We start from the raw sequence: 21,690 nt of genomic DNA, 5'->3' as shown, positions 1-21,690 counted from the left end.
CAGCAAGAAAAACACCGGCAGAAAGCATGGCACTCTTCGTGGTACTTTAAGTACTATTATAAAACAGTTTGTTTACTTTTCCTGCAGGCATCCATGCATGTTTTTTATTTATTCAACTTTTGCTCAGAACTGATCTGCTTGAAACTTTCTGGAGGTTGAAAACTTTTTCTTGAATCAATGCCGTAGTAGAGTGCTTTGTACCATAAATGTGGATTTTGTACTCTGCAATGTCAGCCAATATTCTCTATTAACAAATAGCAATACTTTTAACAATATGTTCTAAATTTGTCATGGATTTTATATATCGGGGATTCGGGCCATGAAGTGCAGCAGAATGACTACAGCTCCGTGGCACAAACCACATCAAGGCGAGGCAGGAGATTAATTGAATGCATTATACTTCAAAGGAAACGGGAGAGAATTAGAATGCAGTGAAGCAAGTCGTCCCCTATGTGATACATGCACCCCCTGCAGAAATTCAACTTAAGATGGGTTTACACTGTGCCTTATTTGAGCCTCACATATTTTCATTGAGTCATGCCGAATTGTACAATTCTTGCAATGTACAGGGGGTCGAGGGGATCGACTGACTGTTCCCGAATTGGCCCAACGGGCGATCGGATGAATTCTGACAAGTCGGAATTACCTATACATGCCACGCCAGGTAAAGTGTTAGACATTATTATGGCCTGAGGTTGTAATATGTAAGGGAATTGATGAGTTGGCGGTAATTATCGAGAAATAAATCCCAACGCAGAGCCAAGGTGCCTATTCTGCCTAATCATTCAGAAGGAAGGGGGATTTTACCCTTAAATTATCCATCTTATTACACAGCTACATAATAATAAATTAATTGACTCAAAAGTAACAACAAAATGTTGTATTTCCTTGCTTACGCTTACGGTAACGAAAGCATTCCAAAACTGTTGCGCTGGCCGTCCGCCCAGCTCAACACGGTCGCCTCTGAAAACAAGAAAGTGTTGATCACATTCTTGAGAGCAACGTTTAGTTGTAAATTACATTGTGTGTTTGTTTACATGGTTGTGATGTTGTATACTATTAAAATAATGCATAAATTCCAAGCAGTGCAGCAGGTGCTCTGAGTCTTTGATTAGACATCGGCCTGTTATTGAGCCCATCTGTCAAGCATTCAACCAAGCTCTGTAGTGTAATAATAATGCATTAACCAGGTGACATGATGTTCTGTTGCAGCCAGGGAGCCATGGATCAGCCCCCATATAAAATAAGAATAAATAGAAAAGAAATATACACACACATACACATGCACAGACACACACACGCGCACACAACCCTGAAACGAACTGCTACAAACACACACGGCCACGCATGCACACACGCACCACCACTCACATCTTTCTTCAGACCGCATTCTTCTGACTTCATGACACTTTATAGTTTAAGTGTACTTGAGCTGTTATGAGTGTGATCGTATATTTTTTTATATCTGTATTATATTTTTTAATTTGATGTGTACACTATGCAAATAGGCTTGATGATTGACTTTCAAAAGAATTGTCAGGCACTAATTTACTTTTGTGTCGATTTAAATTTGAAAGCAACTTCCCCAGGGCTTTCTAAATGAAACTTTAATGACAATTGTCAATACCCAAGAATGGACCGCAGGGGCGCTCAAGTCGGGCTTGTTAATCAGAGTGAGCACAAGTGTGAGCGCACAAATCATGAGCTTTGGCTTTACACCATGGACGATTTGCTCAAAAAGTATGAGTAGTAGCGCTTTATCAGACCTCGAGCTTCAGTGACGGATTCATGTAGCATCGGATCAGCACTTTACACAAGCCCTGACTCATGTGAGCACACACACACACACACACACACACACACACACACACACACACGCACACACGCACGCACGCACGCACGCACACACACGGGGAAGCAGCAGGGCAGATCAAAGGCTTTCTGCCAGCAGAAAAGACTTGAGTAAGGAAGGAATTATGCTGTTCCCAGCTCAGGGATTAAAGCCCATCATGAATATTTAGAGAAGATTTATCCCTCATTTCAAGCAAGTCACTTCTTCATGTAAGGAAAGGCTGATGGTGTAGCTTGCTTCCTCTGGTAGAAACACTGTAACGTGCTCATCAAAAACAAAGTGAGTTTATAACGTGCGTGTACGTGCATGTGTGAATGTTTCTTCTCGTCTCATGTAACAAAAAAAATACAGTGATATTAATACATCCAAGATTTTCCAATCAAACTGTAGAAAGATGTGTTTATGCGAGAAAATGTGGATTATCTTCCTACAACAACTACATTTCTTCCAAATTTTATTAAGTCACGTTGAAAAAGCTTAAGCCCTATACATTTTTAATACCCAATCTACATGCACATAACAGGTCACAATGCCACCCGTTGTGAGCTTGCTGTTATCTATTATTAAAAATTGAGACATATCATAGCATAATTGGCGATATCTATGTCGTCAAAAAAAGGCGGCTTATATATCAGCCAAACCAATATATCAGTCAGACTATATTTTTATTGACTTTACCTTGAGTGTTATCCCTTCACCCCAACATTATAGGGGGACGTCTCATGTGTAGTTACTAAGGCTGTCAACATTCCTCAGATATTTAACGTATCCAATTTTTATTTAACTAAGCAGTGCGCATGCTGTCGCTCTGTACTCATTCAACAGAACGAGGTTTAGATAGTAAGCAATGTCAAGCGTAGTGTGTCACGCTGAAACCTGTTACCTGTAGAATTATGTGACCATAGGTGTCTCACAGCACCTCCTAGGTTGACGTTATTCTACAGATCACATGTTTCAATATAACGCTACTTTCCCTGAGATGAATTCAACGTGGATTTAGTTGTTCTTAGCTTGGTAATGCTGTGGACACAATGATATGATGGAGTTTCTTCCTTCAAGCAAGGGAAGTTAGCAAATTAGCAGATATATTTTCTGCAGCGGTTTGTAACTCACAGAGGGTGAAACTAACGTCAGTAGCAGCTACACCATACAACGTGTGTGACGAGCGAACCCCAATATAATCATATTTTAACCTGAAGAAACACTAAGGGGTTATGCTTTCTAGAACAACGGTATGTGTGACCAACAGTTATGCTTCTCTAGTACAACGGTGTGTGTGACCAAGAGTTGTGTTTCTCTAGTACATTTTTTTCTTCATATAATTCAAATTTTTATTTTTATATTTTTTTTATATTCGAATGTACTTTTTTTCCATATTCGAGGAATAGTCAAAATTTGAATATTAATTTACCAGCCTTAGTAGTTACTAATTTCAACGACTAAGGAAGACTCAAAATAGCCAAAACTGTGCACAAGGGCAAATAGTCAGGATTTAATAAAAAAAATGTTAGATAAAGAAGCCATTTGGAGCTGCTTAATAATAATATTTAAATAACCAAAGGGGGCAGAACTGTTTAATAGACTAGTCGACTAGTTGCACACATCCTTATTGAACATCACACAAACTTCCCAAGGCCTTCCTTTATGGAGCATGTAGATTAGAAGGATGGTGTGTGCAAGAACTAAGGACTACCTCCTCCTACACATGCATCTTATACACAAAGGGCATCAAGTTTATACCTCTCTATGTCTCTACGGTCTCTCTTTGCTTCTCTCTGGGTAGTGGAAGGGTACAGCTGGCAGGGCTGATGTTTCGGGGCGTTGGGTAAGGAAGTGCGTGTACGTGCGCGTGTCTCCATTGTCCCTGTTCGTTTTCCTGGAAAAGTACATGTGCTGAGGCAGAGTTATACAACATACATTGTACTTTGAGTATTTCTCTCTCTCTCCCTCCCTCTCTCTCTTTCTCACCGCCCCAGTGCTGCTGAAAGTTTAAGTAGGGCAGCTTTGCCCCATATAGATCCCCCCAAGAGGGGAGAGAGAGAGAGAGAGAGAGAGAGAGAGAGAGAGAGAGAGAGAGAGAGAGAGAGAGAGAGAGAGAAAGAGAGAGAGAGAGAGAGAGAGGCTTGTGATTCTTCTTCTCAATCTCTCTCTCTCTACACATGGTAGATACCTAAAGAAAGTGAGCTCCCCTTACATCAGTCAGTGTGTAATGGCAGGAAGGAAGGCTCATTGTCTACTATAGGCAGATTTTACTCCTGTGAAGAAAGCAAAGACTTCTGCTGTTCCTCTGCTCCCCTTTTCAAAAAAGCCAACAACAATTGTATTTTCTATGTATGGAAATTATTTTTGCCAGCCCTCCATCTCAACAATGCAGAAATCCATTCCACCGCAGCGCACTCTGATCTCTGGGCTTGCTTTAGCCCAAACCCACCGCCTTCACCCGCTAAGGCTAGGATTCTTCTTATAAAAGCAAGGTTTTTAAAATGGGAAAAATGGAAAATAAAAGCTTGAAAGGGCACGAGTAAAGCAGCGTTTAGAGATTAGTGGAGAGGTTTAGTTCAGGTTCAGCACAGAAAGAGAAACCCAACACCAGGTAAGTGCGTGTTAAACAGCTTTATTAGTACAAGGTGCAGACAGACACACAGGGACAGACTAGTCTATAGAAAAAGCACAGAAAAATATATATATATAATTTGGCCTTGACGAGAATGTGCGGTAACACAGGTAGCATTTAATCTTGACAGAAATCTTTCATAGATGTGCAAACAGAAGAAAGCCTAATTCCACCTGGTAATATGTGCCTCAAAAATTACACAACCTAATGCATTGCGTCTGTTGAATGCAGCACATACTGCATGGAGAAAAATAAAACATTGACTGTGTGAGTCTAGATGTCACATTAGCAATGAATAGTTTCAACATACCGTAAGTATGCCGTTCAGCTACCCTTTAAACTCTTTGCCAGGACTACTAGCGTTCCCTATTGAAAACCATGTGCAAACTGCAAAGCTAGTCGTAAGCTAGTGACACAGCTTGACGCAGCAAGGAGTATACATTCATCTAAATGAGAAATCTAGCAGAAAATTAACCACAATGTTGCAATTTATTTGATATGTAGGCTACTACAATATACAATAATATCAACATGAAATATAAGATGAAAAATAAAGATTTACATCCAATGTCCCCGGAATAAATAAAGTGTTATTTCAGTGCTAAAGTAGACATGGCTTTGTTATATTGTCACAGAAAAGAATAATTTGGCTCAAAAATCAGTTGGGTGGCTTTAAGTTGAGGCACTGTGAAACAGCAGAATAAATGGTAGAATAACATCATCTCACTTTCGCTGCACAGTGAAATGCAACTAAAAAAGATGTTTAACAACATATGGGACATTAATTACATAGTTAAATCAATGATTGTCAATACCTTAACTTTTACAGCATACCTGTGTGACTCTCTAAGCGTGTGAACGGGCTAGAGAAAGGTTCTATCTAAACCAGTGGTTCTCAAAGTGGATTCCAGGGACTCTGTGGTTCCTTTAGGGCAGTCTAAATTGACCCATACAAGTCTGTAACTCTGACCGTGGACAAATGGAACCAAATGAACCCTAACGGGTTAATTTGGCTCCATTTGTACACTGTCAGAGTTAAGGGGAGACATTGAAATTTGAAAGTTTGAGAAACACTGATCTAAACCATTAACAGAAGGTAAGCTGGGTGGGGTTACAGGGTCGACTGAGGGGAGCTACTCTCACAAAGTGTTCCTAAGTGGTAAAACGTACTCCTGCTGTAAAACAAGGGTTTTGACAGACATGACAGAGTGGTATGCACACTGTACTGTATTCGAGTTTGGGTTGGGTGTTGACAGATCAGGCTTTCGGCGGTGACAGACACTCAAGACAGGGTTGTGGCGATGACAGAGAGAGAGAGAGAGAGAGAGAGTGTGTGTGTGTGTGTGTGTGTGTGTGTGTGTGTGTGTGTGTGTGTGTGTGTGTGTGTGTGTGTGTGTGTGTGTGTGTGTGTGTGTGTGTGTGTGCATGCGTGCAAATGTGTGTTACTGTTTTCCTGTTGAACTAGTGTTCAATCAACTGAACAGGGCTTGGCTGTTAAAACCTGGGGAAGAGTACAGACAGGGCCACCCATTCAGCAGGGTTGTCTGTCCATCATCCATTAGTCATAATAGTGACTTACTTCTATTTGTAAGAGAATTTGTTTATGTGTTATACACAGTATACTTTGGCGCTACCGAGGTAACTCAAGTTTAGTGCTGTGTGTGAGTGTGTTACTCCCCTCATCCCCTAGACATTTTGCAGACTGTGTGCGCATGTTTGATCCGAGTGTTTACTTGTGCTTGCCTTAAAGTGTGAGGACACAACCATAGTGCAATAGTGGGGCCACAGACAGAAATAATGAAAACGGAGCTACTAAACTTCTACATTTTCTTCTGTTAATGTGAGTGAAAACAAAATGTTATGCAGATAGTTTAAACAGAGTAGCAACAACAGGTGACTGGGGGAGGAACAGCACGTGATCACTTCCCAAAGTCAGGATGATATAGGGTGTGTGTGTGTGTGTGTGTGTGTGTGTGTGTGTGTGTGTGTGTGTGTGTGTGTGTGTTTGTGCTCTCGTTTTTGTGACATACTGAGGACTCACACGCATAGTAGAATTGGAAAAAAATAGACAAAGTGAGGACATTTGCCGGTCCTCACAACGAGATTGTGTGTGCGTGTGTGAGTGAAACAGGGAAGAGGAAAAGGTGCAGAAAAGCTGAAGCACAGCTGATTGACAGTCGGCATGGCGATGGAGGCGGGGTCTAGTCCTCTGAAGCATGGGATTGGAGAAGAGAGGAGGAGAGGAGAAAAGGAGAAGAGTGGAGGAGAGGAGAGGAAGATGTAGAGAAACCAAACATGAGAAAAGCCAAATGAAGGAGAATAGTATTGAAGAAGGAGAGGAGAGAAATAAAACAAAAAATAAGGGAAAATATACAAATAAAGCAACCATCGAGAGAGAGGGAGATATTAATTGAGAGATAAGAAAGAGAGGGGGAAGGGGAAGGACAGAGAGAAAGGAAGAAAAGGGAGACAGCAGATTAGTAAAGCCATAACACCACAACACACACACCGTGTATAAACCACTTTAACCCTTTTTTATACTTCATCATATGATGGTGTCATGCGGCAATAATAGCAGGTCTACAAGCTCACAAAACAAATCGAAACTTGAAGATCTGGTATTTTCGCCTATCATGACATGCCCAAAATAGAGACGACAGGTTGAAAGTGTTGAAGTGTCAACTCAAGTCCTTGTAAAACATGCTACAACACATGAGCCACTTCACCGGTGGGAGAAGTGCTTGATTCATCTTATCTAGAGGCAAAGCTGTTGAAGTGTCAAGTGTTAAACATGAATCAAGTGCACTTTGAGAAAGGTCAATTATTTAAAAACGCTATACCATTCAAATATATTTTGCTTTACCATGCAGTAGCGTCATGCAACAAAGGATTCATGCAGCAGCTCAACACACACACACACACACACACACACACACACACACACATACAGGATCTACACTTCCAGTATCCAGCTTACGCTCTCAATTGTGCGACCCAGTTACTACTTGTACGTGGAGCATCCTGTCCCCAGGGTGTGGTGTACAGCACTGATGAATGTAGTGCATCATCTGCATGAGGCCAGATGCTTTGTCTACTAAAGATGACCTAGCACTACAGGAGCGTTGTCTGGCTGCCCAGCCCCAAAAATACCCTAACTATCCTAAAAGGGGGGCAAAAATAAACCAGGAAGTATGAGTATAAGTTTACAAGTTTCACATGACTATATAAGATATTCTAGTAGTCAGTACCGTACGGCTTAGAATCCACCACAGTGCAACCAGCTTGGCTGAGCAGCTACAGTATATCAGTGGTTCTCAACCCCAGAGGGGTCACCAAATTATTTTGGGGGGTCCCCAGATGATCAACTTAATGTGTAACAATGTTTTCTCTCTCAACAGTAAACAAACCAACATAAAGTGTAAGTGTATAGAGGGTATCTGGCTGCACATTTCTAAAGTGTAGAACGGAGGCACTACAGTATGTCGTCCCAGTGGGGGATCCTCAGTGTCAGGTGAGCCAGTAGGGCACATTACTGTAGCAGTGGCAAGACAGAAATGTGTGAGGGAAGATGAATTGGCAATTTGGCCTAACGCCTAAAATGGGTGGAAAGAAAGGGGTAAATCATGTCCATTTATCACACACACACACACACACACACACACACACACACACACACACACACACACACACACACACACACACACACACACACACACACACACACACACACACACACACACACACACACACACACACACACACACAGTGTAACCATGGTAACTGTGCCATGCTACAGGCAGACAGGCAGCCAGACGGACAGATGGCCGTGCAGTTCCCATGCCAGCGATCACAGACAACTGATTCCAGTGCATTACTCCCACCAGATCATCTTAATGAGCCATACACAAAAGGTGCACACGTGTGGCAGACAACTGCTCTAACAATAACGACAAGCATATTCTACAATCCCACATGGCGATACGTCAAAGCGCCCGCTCTCACCGGTCCAGGAACAATGGCTGACATGCAGCACTGAACAGGAATGAGAGGACAAAGATTTGCACCCCTGCTGCCATCCTTTAACACCTGCTCCGTGCTGTAGCTACACCACGCTGAGCAGCAGGCTGGCGGGAGAACATCAGCATGCTAACTGTGTGAAGCCTTCTGCTAGCGCACACTTCATGCCATGCGTGTATTACTTTGGGCTGTCGCATTGATCCTATTCACTTTCGATTCAGGAAGGAGACTGTGGCTACAGCTCATAAAGTGATCTGGTATGCTATTCTGACTCGAGCCATGCTGTACAGCAGTAAGTTTGTGAACGGTATGCGGTGCCCTGTTGAAATGTGTCTCTTCCCCATGCAAAAACCCTCTCTGCCATGACATGCACCCACGGTACCCAGAAGAGATGAGAATCAGAGACTGTGTGTTGATGTTGATGGCAGAAAAAGTGGAAGAGGAATAATGAATATAGGATGAGGAACTACGATTTACACACACTGAATATAGGATGAGGAAGTGTACAAACGCGCACGCGTACACCCACCCACCCACCCCCACCCCCACACACACACACACACACACACACACACACACACACACACACACACACACACACACACACACACACACACACACACATACACACACACACACACACACACACACACACACACACACACACAGACAGTACTGCATGACTCCACACACATACTGCCCAAAAAGTAGCTCCATTCACAGTCTATTACCCTATGAGCTGACTCATCGAGGGCAGGAGGGAGGGTCTGTTCATTAGGAGGTAATTAATTAATACAGCTTCTCCTCCCTCCAGTTAATTACCATTTCTCCCTGCAGTATTACACTTACTGAAGCTGCTTCAATCTGATTACAGTGGCCTTACAGTTTAACACTCCATTCACAATGTGGAGTCAACGATAAGAAGGGCACGCAAACCGAGTTACAGTGTAATCTATTTAATTAAATGGACTAAGACGCAATCTACGTTGACTGGGTTTATGATAATGTCTTTTTGTAAGATAATTCATTCAAGGTTTAACTTTACACACTTCACACAGCTGCAATGTGAAACTATAACAGTCCAGTTTCACACTCTAAAGGTGCGTTCCCACAACGAGATGTGTTTGAGTGTCACTATTACAAAGTAAATGCAAAGACACGATTTGGCAAGACGATGCGAAAGCGTTCTGTCTCGACTGTATAGTACTACTTTGCTCCAGTTGGAAAATCCCAAGTGAGGCAACGTTCGCCTCACCAGCACGACCAAAGTGAAGCGATTCAAGCAATTGGAAAGATACCTTATATTGCGGTGGTCTTTGCTCCCAGCTTTTAGATGTTTTGGGGTGTTCGTGAGGCGGTGTTGCGCTGGACACGGCCATTGTGCATTGTGGAAGCGACCACAACTTTGTTGTGATGTGCGCCGTGGTCGCACAAACAGTAGCCTACGGGAAGAGAGCTGGATCATAGTAGCCGTAAGCTACATTTAATGTACATTTAATTTTTATCGATTTAATCGATTCGTTTTTGCTGCCTTAATTATAAGCAGATTATTATGCATCATAAGTATTTTTATTAAGCGAGAGAATTGTGTAGAGGATCTTCCTGGGAGGGTCAATACATAGCAAACTCCTCAATTGTACATTTTTGACTGTGTTCAAAAGATTCATTGAATCACTGATCTGAAAATAATACTGAACACACACACACACACATACACAAATAAAATAAGAATGAAAGACTGCGATTGGTGGATGAGGATGAGCGCGGGTGGCCCTAGTGGACAGATGGGAATTGTGGGAAACGTCTTACCAGGCTTTTGTGCCCCCTTTGCCTTCTTCTCTCCGTTCTTCAATGTAGTGCCTGTGCACACACGCACATACAACCACATTACTATCGCTCTCAGCTATAGCAGCTAGCCTGCTTATAAACACATTGGACAGATTGCATGCACGTATGCACGCACGACTCATAAATAATACTGACATACGAAAACATTCCGCTTGGTCAATATGCTCAATACCACCACAGACACACGGACCGCAAATAAATGAGACATAGTAATGAGACACCATCACCAAACACACTGACAACCACTCGCCGCTGACAAACGAGCGACCATAAAAACCTCAGTGTTTGTCTACATCTAACTACATGTAATACACACTGTCTGTGTCACATTTGATAAATGCTGTGCCGCCTGTCTTCCCCACACACACATGTATGGTATGGTCCTGAAAGAGGCTGAGAGACAGTTGCTCAATGCCCCCCACAAGATAAAGGTTATTGTTTTTTCGATAACCTTTTAATTTATGTTTAATCATCTTTTATTGTATTAAATTTTTTTCATTTTCCCAAAAAAACATTATTAAAAAAAAATTAAAAAAGTTATCGACAAAACACGGCCTGCTCACGTATTAGGAGGGTGTCAGGACTCAGGAGTCACCAGAAAAAAGAGACTGTGTTTTCATCGAATCTATCATGGTTAAAATGGAGTTTGAAGTTACAATGGGTTTGTATAGTAAGAGGGCAAATGGGGTAAAGTGAATATCAAATATCTAGATACTGAATCGAGCAATTCAAAAACTGTTCCGGGTGTTCCCAAATGCCTGATTAGACAATAAAATGACCAAAAGTTTTTGAAAGTGAAATATCCCTTTAAAGTAATAAATATTTTATGAGCTGCTTTTAAAGGTTTTATCACCATACAGGACTAAGGCCAAGCTCACTGACCCTCCAAGACACTCCATGTGAACACAAAACAAGACAACTTCCTGGTACGTCATGTAAACGTCCAAAGCCCAATAAAATGACTCTGATTGCAGACAAATACGCTTAATGCGGCCACAAAGCTGAACTGCAGACCCAAAATGGTGGCCTGACGGCATTAAGCAGACAATGCCAGCTGTTGCTGTGTGACATACAGTAATACGACCTCTCGTACCCGTTTAGGAATCGATTACATAGGTTTAATTAGATGCCGGTGGAGCGGTAATTTCATAAGAGTGAGAACATGATACCCTTGAGGCGAGATTTGGCCGGAGCACTATGTGAGATTAGATGCTGATGTGCACGTTGATTTACACGTTCATTACAACATAGAATCATTGATGATGGGATAACACTGAACTTTTGTTCTGTTTAACTAGAGGAGAAGTAGAATTCACCTCTCTCCACATACACACAGGTAACAGCACAAGCACAAATACGTGTTGTATACACATGCATATGGTACATGCAAAATGACAGGGCATGCATGTCTTTTGAGCTCATACAAACACACAAAGACAAATACTGACACACTTTCTCCTTTCCTCTTTCTTGTTCCGTTAACTAGGTCAGGGGTCGGCAACCTTAGTCGATGGCGCAATGCAAATGATACAAAGTGTCATATGTTGAACATTAAATATAAAATATATGTACCGTAGTAAAATGCCCTTTAATTTGTTTGACAAACTACTGAATAAGATAGCCACAATGTTTATGAGGCATTTTGAGGAGGGGCTGACAAGCAAAGGCTTTTGGGGTGACAACAGATGGTGGGGACACAAAGAGGATATAGACCATCCAATTATTAAACGACATACTGTACTGTATACCTATACACCAAGAAAACCTCTGCGGTATGCCTCTTCATTCGGCAGGAGGATGAAATGGACTCAATGCACATACCGTACAAATATATTCCTCTTCATTCAGCAGTAAGGTGGCAAAGATTTTGGAGCGGTTTGTTAGTCGCATTAATTTAAAGCTATACTGTGTAAGTTGCTCAACTGGTGGTCTGTAGCAGTATAGCAAACCGCGGTCGCGTTTGCTTTTTTCGTCCGTTTTTCGCTCGCGGACCGGGCCGTCAGACCACCGCGTCCGCCTCGCCTCGCCGAGACGCTTTCAATGAGGTCTCCCGTGTCCTTCTACGAGCAGCGGTTGGAGAGTTACATGCTAGACTCCTCCAGTGTAAACACTGCAGTGTACTTCCTGAAGGCGTGTTTCCTAAACCCACCAGAGAGCCCGGCAGTGTATGTTCTGCGCTGTGATTGGCCGGCAGTGTATAACCCTCGCTGTGATTGGCCGGTAGTGTGATGACGCAATTTTTCCGCGAAAACCGGTCCCGGGCAGGGATCATAGAAAACATATAAAGAGAAGGCTTTAGAAGCTGAAAATAACGGAGTGGGGGTTCTAAAACTTTAGCGATTTAACAGCTAGGACCATTTTAAGATTTGTTTTATAAAAAAAGTTACATGGTACAACTTTAATCTAATCCTCACTGGCTGATAAAGGCCATACTACCCAGATCTCGGGGAGGAGGAGAAGTGGGCTGTGAAACTAAATGTTTCTTATAGACATTACTGGACACATAAATTAACTCAATGTGAGACTGGCTGTAGGGTACAGGGAAAACAGTTTTGGACATGTTTGAGGCATTTAATTGGCAAGCTAGCCATCTATCTAAACGTCATTGCGATCTACACTTTTTGCTTAGTCACCAGACCAGCTCAAGTCTTGACTTCATAACAAGATTTGAGGACTTTCAGAATTATGGACTCATGTTCTTTTTCTTAATCAAGCCGGACAGATTTGGTGGCCATGAACTGGATAAAGCTCCAATAGAGAGGCAGAATTCACAGGATTTGGACTGAGTTGCAGGGACGTGTAGAGAATGTTATAGAGGCAGGGGCTGACATTTCTAAAAGGGCCTTTTTGTGAAAAAAAAAGATAACAGACCTCCAAGCTCTGAGCTTGGAGGTCGTCTATTTTTTTTACTTAATACCAAACTGAACTATGCATAATCAAGTGAATACTGAGAGTTTGGACAAGGCAATTTGTGTTTCTTTCACCATAGTAAAAACTGCATTGATGGTCTGGAAAGGGCACATTTTAGGGATAAAAGGGCAGGGGGTCAAGCCCCCTTTGATGTGTATGTGTGCACGTGCCTGCTGAGTTGTCGAGTTCAACACAGTTTGCAGAGCTGCAGCACAGCACGATCTTGCACGATCACATGAACTGCATAATCACCTGCTGGAAGTGAGGATGTGGGCTTAGTGGTGAGGACAAACATACCAGTGTGGGATCTGATGTTAACATCATTCAAAGATCATGACACGTTGATAGAACGTACAACCCCCAGATAATAGAGCTCAGCAAAGGAAAACAGGGCCTGAATACCATATGTATCTGTTTATTTGTATTTACTCATCTTGAGATGTGCAGGTTAGACTGAAGTCTCCCCATAGGTGTGTCGCACAGAAAAGGTTGCCGACCCCCGAAATAGGAAAATAACTTAATTTCAACGCTCGTAATGTTCTCCACTTCACAATTCTTCTGTCTTTCTTCCCTACAGTTTCCACAACAACCAGTCCCTCTGTAGAAAAACTGAGAGGCAGGCAGGAGGTTGTTGATGAGATTAACTGACTCATAGGTCATGCTCATTAGGATGACTCAGTTTAACTCTCTCTCTCTCACACCTTCTGTTCATCTCCCTTATTCTATCCTTTATAGGTGTCTTTCTCCCTCGCGCTCGCCCCTGCAGTCACCCCTTCCACGTTAACTCTCTCTCTCTCTCTCTCTCTCTCTCTCTCTCTCTCTCTCTCTATCTCTCTCACTCACACACACACCAACCAAGACCCCTCTCACCTGCCCTGGTGCCGGTGTCATTGTCCAGTAGCGGGATGTAGTCCGTCTTTCCCACGGTCTCTCCCACCTTGTCGTCAAAGGGCTCAGCCTCCAGCTGAGCGATGAAGTCCCTCTGCACCAGACCCTCTGGTCCCGGTGATGGAGCACTGTCTGTCAGCGCGTCACTCAGACTCAGATCCAACTCCGCCATGGCTGCAAACAAAGACAAGGTATTAGCAGGGTCTTCAATGTTTTCAGGCCAAGGACCGCTTAGCTGAGAGGGACATAAAGCAGGGACCCCCCACGGCCCCCAGTACATATTGTATAGAATTGTGTTGCAGATTTTCATGGACTTATTTGACAGCACTGTCATCAATCAAGTGGATTCGTGTTAATGCGTTTTTCTCTTTTTCAGACATTTAGCCACTTAAATCGTTGATCGTTTACTTTGACCTTTCACTCTGTACTTTGTCTGCTTTTTTTTTTTATCACTACACCAAACCTATTTGCCAAAAATAGCCGATCTACAAGCTGTTGAGAGCTTGTAGATTGGCTATTTTTGGCTAAAGTTCTCCTCAGAATAGGGATGTGAGGGTTCAAGTTGTTCATTTAAAAGTAACTAGAAGCTCGGCCGCCCAACGGGGAACGGCCTACTCGGGAACGATGTAAATAGGGAAAGAATGCCCCGCCCTTTAATGCAAACCCCATTATACCTGTTGTCATAGGACCCGTTTTGACCATCTGTTTGCCCGTGTCCATTTATGCCCATATATGGAGATATCTGTATCTGTCTGTCTTCGTCCATTTTATGCCCATATATGGAGATCTCTGTATCTGTCTGTCTGTGTCCCTTTTTTGCCTGTATATGGAGATCTCTGTATCTGTCTGTCTGTGTCCCTTTAAGCCCATTATGGAGATCTCTGTATCGTCTGTGCCTCTGACTGTGTTGCAGACACAGTGCCGGTTCCGGAATACCCGGAAGTCAGACATCAGCTCCGCATACGGAGATTCTGAACCTTTCGCGCCAGTTCCGGAAAACCGCATATCGGGTTGGGTCGAGGCCGGGTACTGCATTCCCCACTGCAGCGAACGCGTGCCGAATTTGAGGCTGGTGAGACGAACGGTTCTCGAGATACGCTGCACACATACTCACATACTCACATATTTCTCACATTTATTGTAAGATGATCATATCACACAAAGATTTGGCGGCCCCCCTGTAGTAACTCTGAGGACCCCTTAGGGGTCCCGGACCCCCTGTTGAAGACCCCTGTATTAGAGACTGAGAGCTAGTGTTGATTTCGTCGACTACCTTTTTTTAAAATATATTGACAGTTTCGTCAACAAATAAAAACTAGACTGAAATGTTAGATAGGGACTAGTGGAGAAGAGATCCAGTAGAACTAAAAGACCTACAGAACATGTTACATAGTCACTGTGGGGACTTAAGTCCAAACCCATTCCTTTTTGAGCAGAGTGAACCGCTCCTACATCTGGCTCTGTGTGTATGTATGTATGTCCGTATAATCGTATATCCGTCCCGCGAGTTTAATGAAATGAACTCATAAAAAGGTACATCTCACTTCAAACTGGGTGTGATTTTTTATTAACATTTTAAAGACGATTTAAAATGGTGAAAATAGATCTTATGAAATTTAGTCGACTAAAACTGGACAAAATTAGAACATTTCAGATGACTAAAATATTTCTAAAACTAAATGGAATTTTATTCAAAAGACTATGACTAAAACTAAATCTAAATTTGCAGTCAAAATCAACCCTTCTGAGAACTTGATCACATCTCAACTAATGTATATATATGAATATATGAATGTACTATATGCATTGGGGCAAATGCACATCATCTGGGGGCGATTATTTATTTTCAAGGTTACCACACATAATAATGATGTATGGACAACATTAATGTTTGAAATAAATAACGTCTTTAAAACGTATTGATTACTAGCCCTCCCAAAATATATCTCTGCTCCGCATTAAATGAAGATTAGCTGCTGAAAGCAAAAATGATAAAAAGAGAGAGACATAGAGAAGAGAGAGAAGAGAGCGAGAGAGAGAGCGAAGCAGTGGCAGCGGAGTGTGTGACACAGTGGGAGGTGACAGACAAAGTGTTACTATAAGGCTTGCCTCATATCCACATACTGACAGGTCTTACTTTACTTTACTTTATTTGTTTATTTAGACAGGACAGTACCAGTTCATGGACACAGAGATTACATATTGCATTATACAACATACAAGATCCTAGTGTAAACCAGCCGTAGTTAGCTTAAAGCTAAATTTCATCCGTTGTCCTCAGAACATAAAAACAAGAAACAAAAAACAAAACAAGACTAACAAAAACAAGATCAGAACAGTACAGGGCAAACAACAACACAACAAAAACAAGGTGCTTTGGTGCAACCGCGTGCCTAGTGCGACAAGGTGCCTAGTGCCAGAAGTAGAAGTGCCAGAAGGTCTGGCAAGAGAGAGAGAGAGAGAGATGGAGAGAAGAGGACGAGTGTGTAATAGACAGAGGTGGGTCAGAAGAGAGGAATCGGACATGATGGGGATAATGACAGAAAAAAAAAACGCCTGGTTTTCTGAGGCTAACTAACTAGCAATAGACTAAATTCAATACCAATGTTTACCACGGGGGGCACAGTCTGTGCTAGGCCTTTACTATGGTCCAAATTGATGTGTACTAGAAACAATGGACACATTCTGCAAGAGTATACACACACACACACACAGACACAGACACAGACACAGACACAGACACAGACACACACACACACACACACACACACACACACACACACACACACACACACACACACACACACACACACACACACTTGTAAGACAAAGCATAAAATGGGGCGTAAGTGGTTAATCAGAATAATTGATTCAGTTGATTATTATTTTTTAAATCCAGTTGAATTGTCAAATAATGGTTACGGAAATAATTAATATTTGTAGTCCTACACTACAGTAGTATATCATCTTGTTCTACCTGCCTCCTTTCACAATTTTTGTCAACTGAACAAAGCAGAAATGTAGGCAGAAATCTCTTGATAAAATCTTAAATAGCCATTGTTATATTGGGGTGCCCGCTGGCCTACTGGTCTAGGCGCATACCACATAGGCATTGATGCCTGATGGCGTCGCCGGTTCGATTCCCGATCCGGACGACCTTTGCCGTGTGTCATTCCCCATCTCTCCCCCCATTTCCTGTCAGTCTACTGTCCTATCAAATAAATTGTATTGTTATTATATTGTTATAAATATACTTCAGTTCAACATTATTGTCAAGTGTATTATGATACAATGACATGGTTGTGATCCGGCTCTGTCTGGGACACACCACTTATTACTACTTACCAATGAACAATAAGTGCTTTACAATGTTGGCAGTGTTTTGTGTCCGGAGGCACTTCAGTTTCATGACGTAACGCACACAGCAGCAAAAGCTGTGATTGGTCTACTTTTGAGAGGACGTACACTACAGTATACACAAACATGCATACATACATAAAGTATATATACTGTACAAACAGACAGACACCATAAAAAAGCACCACACAAATAGTGGGCTAATGAAGATCTAGGACTACTTAAACGAACACACACAAAATATCTTGTATACAACTCTTAAAATTCCAGATTTGATTTTCTCCTGCAGACCTGCACAGCCAGGGCCATTATTCCTAGTCCACTCGCTTATGTAGGAATCCAAACACTGCACCATACTGCCATCTGCTGGACTGTTGCATTCATTGAGAAACTATTTAAGAGGCACAAGAGATGCAGAAGTATAATAATTCATCGTTTGTCCACACCGCTGGTGACCTCTTAACTACACAGCTATCCAGCTCCCATGAGAAATGAATGGACCGCTTATCTTTCCTTTGACTTTAGTCATGGAGAACTGATAGTCATCTTTTCCATTATACTGCTAGCGTTCTATTGGACATAATAACTTGAGATTATCGTAAAATCAGGTGGCTCTAAACACGCTGTCAATCAGTCATTCTACTTGTTACTTAGTTTAGCCAGGCACTCAGTTAGACAGCCAGACAGAGACATTCAGTTAATGTGTCTGTTAGTTAACATCAGTCGGTATCAATCACCCAGGGAAATAGTCAGCCGATCAGTAATAAGGTAGACAGCAGTACAAATAAAGGTTTACAGTGTAAGCAGTCTAATGATATGTGGTCTACAGTATGGGGAGGTATAATTCAGTCTAAGTAGGGCTCCTTAGTGGTAAGTCATCGGCTGAACCAGGTCAAAACTCAATAGGCCTTATGCACAAAGTCAGTAGGGAGGCTTATAAATAAACTATAAGCGGCCGGGCGTACATATTACATGATGGCTGTTAGTCAGTGTATCTGTGTGGTGCAAATGATTCTCCTGTGTATATGCCAGGGTGTGTCACAGGAAGACTGCTGCCTGCCGCCTCCACCACAAAGCCATGCTGGTCAGGAACACTGCCCCGCTTTCCATATTTAAACCCACATGGTGCGTGTGCGTGTGTGTGTGTGTGTGTGTGTGTGTGTGTGTGTGTGTGTGTGTGTGTGTGTGTGGATCTCAATTGAACATTGCCTTTTAGGGTTTGTTAACAAAATAACAAAAATATAGATATGACAAATACCGATATACAAAGACATGACTGACTGATATTAAATGATAGTATACCTAAATAAAAATGTAATATACTAGCCGATCACGCTGTGAACTTGTAGATCTGCTATTTCTGCTGTACAAAATTGTAACATTTTTAACATTTTGACAATTATGTAAAATAATGATTAGGCAATTATGTGATGATTAGGCGATTATGTAATAACTGTGTGTGTGTGTGTGTGTGTGTGTGTGTGTGTGTGTGTGTGTGTGTGTGTGTGTGTGTGTGTGTGTGTGTGTGTGTGTGTGTGTGCGCAAGCTCGCATGCACTATCATCCATGGTCAATGCCACTCCTTTCACCAACTTACTTGAATTAATTTGACATGACAGGCATAGATTAGGCATGACTGTCCAGCTTCAAGAATCAGGAATAGCATCCATCCCTACTACAGTAGTTCCTTAAACTATGGTTCAAAACTCAAAATAGCCCCTTTGGCATTTCTTCTGAACAAGTTCTCACATGACAAGAACAGAAGTACGTTTAGAAACGATTGTAAAACTAACTGTAATGAGGACAGGGGTGGGTGATATGAAAAAAAAAATACAATATCACAATATTTTTCAAAGCGGTATCACGATACACAATCTTATCACGATTCTTTTTCATGTTGATTTTTATGGTTATTTTTCAAGTTGCTTTACAGTAGAAAAGAAAATCTGCAATGAATCTCTGTATTAACAATTCAACAGGATTTTTTATAAGGATCCCTCATTGTATCACGATAATATACAATATCTCTAAAAACTTTAAAAAGGCATATCGTGGAGACATTGTGTAATGGATAACATCTCGCGGAGGTGGCATATCAACCTGAAGGGCTCCTATCACTCGATAATCACCGCTGAGCGAGATGCTATCCCGCTTATTACCCGGCTACTCAATAAAATTAATAATTTGACCAAAAACTAAAAACAAAACAAAGTATTTCCATGTTTACAGACTGCAGGAGTGTTCCACAACACGTCGCCTGGGAAAACAAGTCAGTGCTGATCAAATAGAATCCATTTTCTTATTCACCTATAATTTTTTTTTTTGTTATCAATTATTTTTATTTTCCATAACATAAAATTAGAGACATACATATGAATAGAACAAGAAAAAGTAAAACATTAATCAAAAGAAAAATGCAATTAACAGACAAACACAAACAATAGCAAAACAAGAAAAGGAAAAGAAAACCCACCCACCCCCTTTCCCCGGACCAACACGGAATGTACAATAGTGCATGCCTGTGCTAGGCTGTTACCACTATATAGTGATTTCTTGAATCATAGCCTTAAGCTTATCTGCAATGTCCGACCACATATTAATGTTTTCTGATTTCAGTGCTTGACCAATCAGAATCAAGCATTCAACCAAGCCGGGTAATAAATCGTCTTAACGATATTTCTCACCATATCACACACCCCTAAATGAGGCTGTCTGTGTGCATACGGCACTCAGTCTGCTATGAATCAATACAATACATTATAATCAGTGGTTTCCAAACATTTTAGCCGGTGACCCAAAAGAGAAATTAGACCTTCGCCCAGGACCCAAACTAATGAAAATAGCAGATCTACAAGCTCACAACGCCTCTCATGTAGTCGTAGATCGGCTATTTTTAAGTACTTCTTAAATGCTTTCTTAACCCTATAAGTGCCTATCCCGAACAAGTTCGGCTTTATTTCAATCCAATACAATATTGTATTTGCTATTTTACTTACCCCGAGCTGCTTGGAGCAACGTGGGTGGTCCTTGCTCGTCCAGCGCTAGCCAACGAGAGACGCTAGATGGTCCGACGATTTATTCCATTGAAAATGGTTTAAAATAAAGTTTAGAGCCCCCCAAAAAAACCTCAATATATACTGTCGGCGGCGCGACGTATTCCAGGGTGCCTATCCCGAACTAGTTCGGGATATTTAATAAAATGAATTATTTAATCGGAGGCCTCAACGAAGCCCCGGTCTAAACGTCCATCCATGGTCCAGGCCAACACTCGGCCGCCCACTCCAATAATAAATCACATCTTTAGACAGGATTTTCTCCGGATTGTGTTCCCAGACCCAAAGAGAAAGTTTTTTGCGACTGAAATAGCTTTAGATCGGGCTCCTAAATGGGTTAGCATTTTGGCTAGGTGTCAGCTAGCTTCCTCCTCTCGTCACCCATAGCATTGGCTGGAGTGAAATCCCAAGGCACTTGGGACAGTGTCGACGGAAGCTTGAGCGAAGGTCTATAGAGACATTTCTGGCACTCTAGCGCCCCTTGTGGCCGGCGGCACTGTATGAGTTAATATGGAAATGATTTAATTTATTTTATTCAATTCATTAAATACTTTTGAAATATGTTGGAATTCATTTAATTGATGAAAAGTTGTGATTTTCATTTTATTTTTTTACTTTTTTTAATCTTTTGAAATAATGTATATATATTTTTTTTTTCTTAGTGGAAGATACAAAAAAGTGGACATTTACTCGTGACCCATAAAAAGTGGTCTGTGACGCAAACATGGGTCCCGACCCACTGTTTGGGAAACTATATCATCAGATCACAAGTTCACAACACAAAGCCATTAAAGCTATCTGTCATCTCTAACATATGGTGCCATTTAGTGGACAAAGGTGAAAGGTCAAGTTGAACGATGAGCCACACAGCCCAACTATGCACACCTCTAGTTTGCCCTTGTACTCTATCCACAAGTTTCCGCGGGAGTTTACTGGAGACTATCAGGACCAAACTTCTGGGTTTAACAGCAGACATACAAGCTCACGTCGCGTCGCAGATGCAACCCGTTGTGAGCTTGTAAATCGGCGGCGGAACCTCGGTGCAGACGTTTGCGCAATGCACTATGGGGCATAGGAAACTCGTGGATACTGGGCCGTGGACTGAGAAAGTGTTTAGTGAACAAGTGTTGAGTAGAATGAAAAGCAGTGGTG

The 21,690-nt window shown here is 41.9% G+C and overlaps 1 protein-coding gene across 3 annotated transcripts in view; it reads right to left on the bottom strand.

The window, feature by feature from the left end:
• The window catches only part of LOC308307025 (uncharacterized protein), a 154,238-nt gene that overhangs the window by 93,080 nt on the left and 39,468 nt on the right, over positions 1-21,690 (bottom strand). For all 3 annotated transcript variants that reach the window (XM_080752114.1, XM_080752113.1, XM_080752115.1), the window contains exon 2: positions 14,112-14,303. In XM_080752114.1, the coding sequence (XP_080608240.1) occupies positions 14,112-14,301 (190 nt within the window). In that variant the 5' untranslated portion in view covers positions 14,302-14,303. The remainder of the gene's footprint in view (positions 1-14,111; positions 14,304-21,690) is intronic.

The sequence above is a fragment of the Nannobrachium achirus genome, assembly GCF_963921795.1.
Source record: "Nannobrachium achirus genome assembly, chromosome: 21".
Taxonomy (NCBI): Eukaryota; Metazoa; Chordata; class Actinopteri; order Myctophiformes; family Myctophidae; genus Nannobrachium; species Nannobrachium achirus.
This window is presented reverse-complemented; position numbering and strand designations above follow the sequence as displayed.